This window comes from Macaca fascicularis, chromosome 1 (genome assembly GCF_037993035.2).
Source record: "Macaca fascicularis isolate 582-1 chromosome 1, T2T-MFA8v1.1".
Taxonomy (NCBI): Eukaryota; Metazoa; Chordata; class Mammalia; order Primates; family Cercopithecidae; genus Macaca; species Macaca fascicularis.
Window position 1 is genome coordinate 123188048 of NC_088375.1, and position 10949 is coordinate 123198996.

The following is a 10949-nucleotide window of genomic DNA, read 5'->3' on the forward strand; positions in this document are numbered from 1 at the left end:
AAGACTAACTTATTTTCTTATCTACTAGGAAGATTGCTTTTTCTAAGAAAAGAAACAAACTGAGCTTAAACTATTATAATAATGACCTTCCTTTCTACCAGAAAGATTGGTGTCTGAAACTCTAATACATTAAAAAAATTAGTAACATAAAAAATAAATGGAAGTTTGTAATACTATACAAGTAGACATGAAACTTAATGATCATCCACTGGCACAAGGCCCAAAAGAATCAGAGATATAACAAAAGAGAACTTCCCTGGGTGATAAAATTTATGAAATTCTCTGACTCCAACACGATGATAAAGAAATATATAAAAGAAATAAGGACTTAGATGAATTTGTGACTGGACATATTATGTATTATTAGAGGAAATCACGAATGGGAAGGTGACTGTGGAAGAATAGATTATATACCTAATCTTTCTGATCAATGAAACAATAACCATCTACTATTTCGAACATTATATGCTAGGTACCCTGAATGTATGATCATCACACCACAAAATAAGATTTAAAGAAGGTGACTTAGAGAATTTACATATCTTACTGAAGATCACAGAGATAATAACAACTTGTCATAGAAAACAACCAAGACCTATTTCAATGCATTCTGCTTTGAGCCTAATAAGGATAGCTACCTTGTAGCTGAAGATGCATCCAGGCATCTCCACTGTAGGACATTACCTTCCTTTGCAGAGAAACAAACAGCAGCTCAGTTATACCCCGCCTTGATCATTCCTAGCAGCAATTCTGAACCATTACAACTAGTGAAAAGAATAGCTTCCATTCTGGAAGTCTCCCTAAAGATTTAACTAATTTCTGGGTTAGTCATATATTCCAAATCACTTAAGAACAGAGGCCAAGAAAAAGTATTATAGGGGAACACATTACCTGATATACTCTGGGGTGTTCAATAAATGACTATCAGTGGCCGAACTATCCTTGAACCTGCTCTCACTCCTTGATCCCCATCCTAGAACTAGTTTAGTACTGGAGGTCTTCCATTGGAATCAACCCACCTCCCTGCTGTTCTACTATATCTCTAATCATTTGTGTGATTTGGACCAAACCCTTCCGGCAGTGGCAGTCAAATTCTCAGATAAGCCTCAAGTGAAACAATTTAAAGGATATGTGATAAAGAATCCAAGGACACATTTAAATAATGCACTGGTTTTGTATTGGTTGCTCAGTGTAATCCCAGCACTTCGGGAGGCCAAGGTTGGCGGATCACCTGAGGTCAGGAGTTCCAGACCAGCCTGACTAGCAAGGTGAAACCCTGTCTCTACTACAAATAAAAAAATTAGCTAGGCGTGGTGGTGTGGGCCTGTGATACCAGTTACTTGGGAGGCTGAGGCGGGAGAATTGTTTAAACCCCCGAGGAGGAAATTGCAGTGAGCCAACACAGTGCCACTGCACTCCAGCCTGGGTGACAGACGGAGACCCTGTCTCAAAAAAAAAAAAAAAAAAGATGAGAAAGATGAGGAGAAACCAGATTTTACATCTATAAAATCTGTATGGACTGTATTTATAAAAGAGGAATTAAGGATAATGGGAAATGAAAACCTGGCAAATGACAGAAATCACATGTTCTGTGGGTAACCGTGACCCTCAATAGCCATTCACTTTAATGACTTTTAATTTAACCTATGGCAACAGACAAACTGATGAAAACAGAAAAGAATAGAGGGTTGAATGGTGGTAATTTTATCTCAAAGGACAAATAATCTAGAAGATTACTTAAAAAAATTACTTCAAGCTTAAAACAACCTAAGGAACGTTGTGGCCATTACCGTCTCATTTAGCTCAGTCACTCTGACATGTTTAGTTAGAATTACCTTCTATTGTCTTGAATTACCAGAAACTGATCAGTCTAACTAATACAGGCAGAACAAATGCTTATAATTCTCTCATCTACCTAACTAGCTTAGTTCATGTTTTGGTAAGGACATTTTAAAACCAAAGAAATAAATATCAATTATCTATTCTGAGAAAGAGTTCTAGTTTTGGTTTCAAGTAATGAGTACAGAGGGTAATAGAGGGTAACAGTAGAAGAGAGGCTTGGATCTGAGAAGGCCTGTGTGAGTCTTTGTAAGCAATAGCATGCATCATTTGTTAATGGTAGCCAGAGCAAGATATGGAATAGGAAATACATTATATTGACTTTTTCTTACACTTCCTTTGTCACAATTGTTAGAATAATAAGCCATATACCTGAAGTCCATCAGGCATACATGTTTAAAGGAAGAGAGAAAGGTAATTTAAAACTTCTCACTAGAATGGAAAAAAAACCTTTTGATAAGGCTAGTTTACAGTCATGCCATATTAAATACCAGAGACTTTTCTCAGTTTTTTTTTTTTTTTTTTTTTTGCTAAGACTTTATTCTACCATTTAAAAGAATGAAAAAACTTTTTTGTAAAAAATTGAGATTTAGTGACTTTAAAAGGAACAATTTACATGTTAATCCCTGCTAACATTAATTTAACTACTAGGATCACAGTCTACCCTTTGCTTCTGGTTTCTAATAAGCAAGTGTGTAGGTTGTACTTATAAGCTTTATCACAGTGTGTGTGATATTTTAAAATAGTCGACAGATAGCTGTCAGATTACTTTATCTTTGGTTAAAATGACCCCAAGATCCCAATTATAACGTTTTTGGTATACAGCAAATATTGAGATCTGTTAAGAAACTCTTACCTGCTCTGTAGCTGTAGGGCAGTAGAAGACTAATAAAATAGTTGTACAGATGTTTATTGACAGTCCAATGATGGTGATGAGATTTGGGGCAATCCAGGAGGGAACTCTTCTAACGAGCCATTCCCAATACCCTTGCATTAAGGGCTCAAGCAGGGACCGTCCAGCACTTTGATATCTGTGTTCTTCTAGCCGCTTCAGTTGGTGCCTTGACAATGGTGGTGTTGGTAACTGAAACAATTTATTTAATACACATCCTGTAGTACTCATATGCCCGAAGCCCACTGGGGACTCCGGGTGAGAATCTCCACATCTTTTCCTTGTTGATCGATGCCCACTCATGGATCTTGTTTTTTTTTTTTAATATTTAAAGACAGTAATTTACCTTCTTTTGTAGGATTTTGTGGCTGGTGCTTACCTAAAAAAAATAAAAATAAAAATAAAAACAAAAAATACACTTGTCAGCCACTATTTACATCTTATGGCAATATTAATAAGGAAACAAAAAAATCAAATTGTCAGTAAAGTAGTAAGTATCAAACAGGAACAGAAAAGTAGGGACCTGATTTTGGTTCTAGTTCTTATTGAAAGTGTATAACCTCAACTTTAGACAAAAAACAGTAAGAGACTTTAATAGTAGTACACTTCCTATTATCCAATAGTTTGCCTGACTTTGAGGCTCATATTCTTTTTCGATCTCACACAGTTTTCAGTTGTATAATGCAACAAATGTTAGAAATGATCTCATCATTACACATATACGGAAACTGATGTCTCAAGGCTAGCAAATCAGTATTAGTATCAGAGGAATGACTTGAATGAGTGTTAAACTAGATTTTTATTTAATAGTAATATCTAACATTTGTCGGGCATGCCCTTCATATTACAAAACTTAAGCACTTTTTATATACTAACTCCTTTAATCCTCATAACCACCCTAGAAGGCAAGGACTATTAATTATCCCCATTTTTACAGAAAAATAAACTAAGGCTCAGTGAGGCTAATTAACTTGTCCAAATCACACAGCTGGTAAGTAGCAGTCAAACAGAAACACAGGGTTTCTGTTTAAACTAAACCAAATAGTATTCAAACAAACACAGGGTTTCTGTTTAAACTAAACCAAAACATAAAACTTTTTTTTTTTTTGTTTTGTTTTTTTTGTTTGTTTGTTTTTTTTTTTTTGAGACGGAGTCTCGCTCTGTCGCCCGGGCTGGAGTGCAGTGGCCGGATCTCAGCTCACTGCAAGCTCCGCCTCCCGGGTTCCCGCCATTCTCCTGCCTCAGCCTCCCGAGTAGCTGGGACCACAGGCGCCCGCCGCCTCGCCCGGCTAGTTTTTTGTATTTTTAGTAGAGACGGGGTTTCACCGTATTAGCCAGGATGGTCTCGATCTCCTGACCTCGTGATCCGCCCATCTCGGCCTCCCAAAGTGCTGGGATTACAGGCTTGAGCCACCGCGCCCGGCCAAAACATAAAACTTCTTATGGGTAAAAACGAATATAGATGGTATTCTTGGTGAAGATAAACAACAATGAAAAAAATTAACTTTAAGACAGTATATATGTATTAGCAGAGTGTCCTGATGAACTGCGGAAGTAGAAGGAAAAAAAGTAAAAGTGGGTCAAGTGATGACTGCTGATAAAGGACCTTGAGTTTAATTCCTGAAGTATTTGTATTTCATTTAGTAAAGATTAGAGATAACAATTATAAGTAATCAAGTAGCATAAGGAAATACAGGAGTATTTTCAAGATGAATCAGAATGGAGAAAATAGTGAGAACAATTAAAAATTAGTAACTAAAGTGATCTCAATGGTTTGAAGTGGTGAGGGCCTATAGTAGGATGGTAAAAATGAAAATATGAAAGAGTCAAATCTGTAAGTAATTTCTATTTAAATGGAAGATTCAGCAGAAAGTACTTAAGAATTAGATATGAGAGGTGAGGAAACAAGAAAAAGTCAACTGCCAGAGATTACTGGTACTGTTGTCAAAAGGGCAAGCTGGAAAAGAAAAATCAGTTTGTTATTTTTTGACTTTTAGGGTGCAGGGGGTGAAAGGGAACTAGGGATGAGGGTAGGAAGGGAATATATATATACATATATATATATACACACACACACACGTGACTTTTAAGTAGAGATGTTTTAGACAAAATCGAAAACCTGGAGTTTCGGTAAGAGTGAAAAGTTCAGGTTATCAACTTAAAAGCTACTCTGGTTAAAAACTAGGAAGTAGAAAAGTTCTCAAAGGGATTAAGCATGGAAAGAAAAAAATGAATAAAGAACCTTGTGAGAAACTTACCATAGTTAGGAGAAGGAGGAACAGAGACCATAAGATTATTTTAAAAAGAAAGAAAGAGAGAAAGAATCTTAATAGAACAAAAAGATTAGTGGCATAGGTATACTTTGATCTTCTGGTTGGAAACTATCCATAAAGCAAGATCAAAGTGCCAGAAATGGTATGGGTTTAGGACATCTCAACAATGCATCTACTATCAAAACATGCTCAGTTGTCCCTTTTAACTATTTTTGCTGTGAGAGGATCTGGTTTATTCTGCCTTTGCAGGGTGGTCCTGAGAGCGGCAGGTTCCCCCCTGTCTGGGGTGGAGGGGAGGCAGCACATAGTCCCTGGAATGCAGTGAAGCCAGGCCAAGGCCCAGAGGCAGCTGTGGTAGACTGGAGCATGGTGCTCCTGCTGCCCAGGATGGAAGGCACTGAACTGAGACTGGGCCATGGCTAGAGGACTATGAACCCAGGCCACATGTGCATTCTGGGAAGTGGGCCACAGGGTCACATGCCACAAAACATGTAATGTAGGCACTCAGCTCATGAGTAACCACATGGACAAGTAGGTACTTGCCAGGGGGACACTCACCCCACAGCCTAGTATGGACATGTGAGTTGGTGTCACATACAGACCAGAACTTTTTTCCTATATCCCCATAAATATCAAATTCCAAAATTTCAATGTTACTAATGACCTAAGGTGAATGACCTCTGTCAATCACGTATCTCAATATTTCGTTTAGAAAATAGTCGCTATAGTCAAGTTAATGCCCTTAAATAAATTTTCAAAAATCTCAAGAGACTCATCAGTGTCACAACTTAACCAACTGAGGTGCCCTGAAATAAAAATATTTAATATTTCGCTGGGCAGGGTGGCTCATGCCTGTAATCCCAGCACTTTGGGAGGCTGAGGCAGGCGGATCACCTGAGGTTAGGAGTTCAAGACCAGCCTGGCCAACATGGTGAAATCCCGTCTCTACTAAAAATACAAAAATTAGCCGGGTGTGGTGGCGGGCACCTGTAATCCCAGCTACTCAGGAGGCTGAGGCAGGAGAATTGCTTGACCCCGGGAGGTGGAGGTTGCAGTGAGTGGAGATCGCACCACTACATTCCAGCCTGAGTGACAAAGTGAGACTTGTCTTAAAACAAACAAACAAACAAACAAAAAAACCCAAAAACTTAATATTTCAAATCAAGGAGAAAAATCAAAGCTAATTCCTTACATTTTGAGGAATTCTTTCACACAACTGTATCACAAAGTTACTGATTAAAACTGTTTTAAAGTAATGTTTATATAATATTAAATAACTGGTGATAAGATCACTTTAGATCAAATGGAAGATTAATAACCACCAATACACTTAGCTTCATAGTAGCCAAATTTTCTATAGTCAAGCAATGATAAATTTTCGTATTTGGTAAATAATAGCTCTTATGGAATTCCACTTGAAATGGGAATTAAAAATTTAGTCAATTCCATTTGTATTTTACTGTTGCAGTATTCTATTCTCTTACTGTAAAAAAAAAAAAGAAAAAAAAAGATGAGTGCTAGCCTGCTTTTGGCACTGAATAGCTATAAGCAACTGATCCTAATGGTTTTAAGTTTGAACATTTGGCAGGACTAGTTGATAAACGGATACTTTCCCTCTCAGTTTTTCCCTTCTGCGACCTAGATGGTTTTTTAACCTTCTATTTCTCTTTTATAAAAATCTACATTTTGACAAACCTTTCTAGATCTAGCCACTGTATAAATTTATACATGAAAAGAGGCAATGAGTTTTTGAAGGTTTTCTTTGCCAACATTACAGCAACAATGTCTCTGTGAAGCTATTAACAACAACACTGCAAATATAAATTCAGATACATGTAGTCTCTGACCTACAGGTGGCTACTTTACTTTCAACACATACATACAGATACAGAGTTTGCAGTCACTACCACAGGTTCATCTCCACTCTTCCTTCTGTCATATCTGAGATCCAGGGTCTTTGACCATGAAAACCATTACAGAAAAAAACAGGAACTTCTGAATTTTAGCAAATTAAAAGCAAGCGTATCTCAATGGAGCTGCATAGGGTAGGTAGGTGGCTACAATAGGAAGATCAGGACAATGTGGCGAGAAAGGAAAAATGGATGTGGGATGGGAATACACGAAGGAAGGAGAATATTAAAAAATTATTCTATGTTGGGAACGGTGGTTCATTGCCTGTAATCCCAGCACTCCGGTAGGTTGAGGCAGGTGGATCACCTGAGCTCAGGAGTTTAAGACCTGCCTGGGAAACATGGCAAAACCACTTCTACACAAAAAAATTAGCTTGGCATGCTGGCCTGTGCCTGCAGTCCCAGCTACTTGGGAGGCTGAGTTGGGAGGATTGCTTGACCCCTGGGGGTTGAGGCTGCAGTGAGCCATGATCATGCCACTGTACTGCAGCCTGGGCAACAGCAAAATCATGTCTCAAAAACAAACAAAAAAACCCAAAAGATTTTCTAGCCAGCTGTAATTTTTATATGGAGTCAGGCCTATGACCAAAAGGATGAGCAGAAAATGTCCTTTTCTTACCACAGTATAAGTAACAAAAAGAAAAAAAAAAGTAAGAAATTAAAATTATTGCTGGCTAGCTCAGAAACCTAGCCACCAGTCTTAATAGTTTTTATAAGAAAATAGATTACAAGTTTCCAATGCACTCAACCAACATATAAATGCAGTGAATTAGGCTGACATGATCCCATCTCCTATGTCCAGTGGGAAAATAAATAAAAACTAGTAAACAAGCAAATAAAAAAATTACACACTGTGATAGGCACAATGAGGAAAACAAGTGCCAAGATAGAAAATAGCTGGGGGTACACATTTTAAATAGGGTGAAGTCTTCAAGTAGCTTTTATACCAAGCTCAGAGGAAAAGAAGGAGCCAGACATTTTAGGAGAGCAGGAGGAAGAATAATCCAAGAAAATGGAACACACCCTGAGATTACAGTAAAGAGTTTGTCTTGCTCAGGTACAAGAGAGATCACCACAGATGGACAGGAGTAAACCAGATGGAAGAACGAGATAAAATGAAGTTTGGAGAATTAATGCAGAGTTGTGATTTTACTTGGATGTAATGGAAAGCAACCAATGTGCTTATAAAGAAATCTGTAACTTTAGAACACAGCCAAAATTATTTGTTCACTGAGGATATGTTTTCATATATCATAATAGCACAAGTGAATATCTTAAACTGTATAAAATTCCCATCAGCTGTAACGCTGTAAGTCAGTTCATAATAATACTGTCACAGTCCTATAGCTATTGTAGCCTTTTCACTTGTAATCAGTAACTCCCCTCCTCTGTTAAAATCTGGCTCCAGTGCTCTGCTCCCTTTAAAGCACTCATCACACTTTGAACTATTTTTGTTTGATTTTTTTTTTTTTGGTCTTTCTCCCACACTTCTGTGTACTCCACAAGTGCATGGGCCAAGCCTGTCTTGTTAACATTCTTTTCCCACAAGCTCATACCATACTTAGCACTATGTAGATAATCAATACTTATTTTAATCTAATTTAATTTAATTTTTTTGAGACAGGATCTCGCTCTGTGGCACAGGCTGGAAGCAGTACCGTGATCTTGGCTTACTGCAACCTCCTCTTCCTGGGTTCAAGCAATTCTTGTGTCTCAGCCACAGAGTAGCTAGGATTACGGGCATGTGCCACCACACCCTACTAGTAGGTAACCAGTACTTACTGAACAATTAACAAATATTACTCGTCTAGTATTTAATAAACACTTAGTTGTTCCAGACTCTGAGGAAACAAAAAGACTGAAATATACCATTCCATACATTTAAGAAGCTCAAAAGGGGGAGGGTGGGGTTTCATAAACAGCTAAGTTATGAATGCTATCAACAAACTGTTTTAAGTCCAGAGGAGAACTAGGAAAACACATACGGTCTGACAAAGAATTTTCTTTGTGCAAGCATAAATATTTATGTGGAAAATCCAAAAAAGGTAGAAAAGTATAATCAGAGATATTTAATCAATACCTTTACTAAAAAAGTCTATCATGCACAACGGTTGCATTTATATCAGCTGAGGATAATGGCATACTGGCTACATTATTCCTGTGTGGACTTTAGCATGGGGAACCGCTGACAAGTATCACATTGAAAAAACAAAAAACAAAAAACAAAACTCTTAACTCCTGAGCAGTGCATAAGGTAAGCTTACACAATATACAACCTGTTGTGTGAAATTCCAGAATGTCCATCCCTGCCATGTCTAAGGGTGCCAAGTTTTGATCTGCACTGATTCAGCAGTATGTTTACAGTCTTTTCACAGGTAATTGGCTAAAGAAAAATATTCATGGCAACACTAGCAGAAAGGAAGGGCAAATTATAAAGAACAAGGAAAGAAAGGAGGGAAAAAAAGGAAAAGAAAACTAATAGGATCACAGGATTAAGTTCAGCATTATTTAACAAGTGATACATAGAGCAAGTTTACAAAAACAAAAGCCTTTTCAGCAGACTCGGAAGCAAAAACAGGGCTGTGTAACACAATTTAGATCTAGCGTTTTGCTGAAGTGAAATCTTGCACTCCTTAAAAGAGGAAATAGCTTTCTTCCCCCTTAAAAAACACACACACACAACACAAACATCAGCAAAAGCTTGGCATTTTATAGATTATTTTTCTAGTCTCTTAAAAAAATAGCACAACATGACCCTCAAAAAGGACATCAGCACCTTTAGCCAGCTTTAAAAACAAATCTGCAGCCTAGAAAACAAAGAAATCGTGCAATAAAATGTAATTGGTATTAACACAAGGTAGATTTACCTAATTTATTTCTTAGAAGTGTTAGAAAGACAAGTTGCGCAGGGGGCTTTAACTAGTTTTTCTCAGCATAAAACGAATAGGCAAATAAATACTTTTAGAACCTCAATCTCGAATTTTATGTGAGTGGCAATGGCTCTAATTTAGTAATGCTCTAAATGCCCTTACCAAAGTCTAACTTGTGTTATAAGTCGTTCAACTCAACATCTACGGACTGGACATATTCCTAATAGTTCGAGGAGGCAATACATCTTTATTCTTTGTCCATATACAAGACACTAACATTTGCTGAAAGACAACTATGAATTTGCCTACTATTATACTACGGATTTACTGATGAACTAAAATACTTCAAGCAAAATTATATATTTAATACTAATGATGCAAAATGGCAAAAATGACACCAAAATGCCAAGCACTGAATTGGAGAAAACAAGTTAAACACGACTAAACGTAAAGATCCCATTCATGCAGTGTTTCTGGGAATACTGGCAAACACCAGCAACTCTTCTGGTTATTTCTCCTTGCAAGACTACTGCTGAAATAAGCGCCGGCTAGCAGTCTCACAGCTTATCAATATAGGCTGAAATTTCTAGAAAAGTTGCTAACCAGAATCGAGTCCCAGCCACAAACATCAGCACCGCATTCCTAAGGAGAGGCAAACCCGGCAGAGGATGCCACACGGTGTGTGGACTTGCCAGCATTCGGGCAGGAGGGTGTGGACCTGACAGGCAAGGTCCGTTCCGCACGGGTAGCGCTCCCAGCCCTCGGCCCGCTCAGCGCTGGCCCTCCATGGTTCTTCCCACCCCTACCTTTGGCTCTCACACAACAGTCCCCCGGCTCCCGCGCCGGCGCTCCGCCACCCCAATGTCTCTACAGAGGAGCAAGGGGGCAGTCGCCCCTCGCCTCCCCACAACCCCGCGCGCGAGGCCACCCTGCGCCAGGAAGGACGGCGTTCGCCTCGCGCGAGTCCATACACAGCTATATCCTAATGACCCGCCCCAGAGCATCCAGTCCTTTCTCCACCGGCCCCTACAACGCCCTTCAAATCCTTCACGCCCAGTGACCGCGTCCCGCAGCCTTACCCTGACCCCAACAAGCACACCCCTACAGATACCACCTCCGACTCCAGCCGACTGGATGACTGATCGGCGGCAGCACGTTCACGACA

At 38.8% G+C, this 10949-nt stretch overlaps 1 protein-coding gene across 34 annotated transcripts in view; it reads right to left on the reverse strand.

Annotated features, from left to right (window-relative positions):
• The window catches only part of CEPT1 (choline/ethanolamine phosphotransferase 1), a 46481-nt gene that overhangs the window by 34784 nt on the left and 748 nt on the right, over nucleotides 1–10949 (reverse strand). For 10 of the 34 annotated variants that reach the window (XR_012416502.1, XR_012416530.1, XR_012416504.1 and 7 more), the window contains exons 1-2: nucleotides 10864–10924; nucleotides 2696–3110 (exon numbers count right to left, since the gene is read on the reverse strand). Coding sequence is in view for 11 of the 34 variants with exons in the window: in XM_045365474.2 (XP_045221409.1) it covers nucleotides 2696–3034 (339 nt within the window). In the remaining 23 variants the exon portion in view is untranslated. Of the gene's footprint in view, nucleotides 1–2695; nucleotides 3111–10590; nucleotides 10925–10949 lie in introns of those variants that run through there. The other 24 variants (XR_012416532.1, XR_012416505.1, XR_012416515.1 and 21 more) reach the window with 4 other exon arrangements.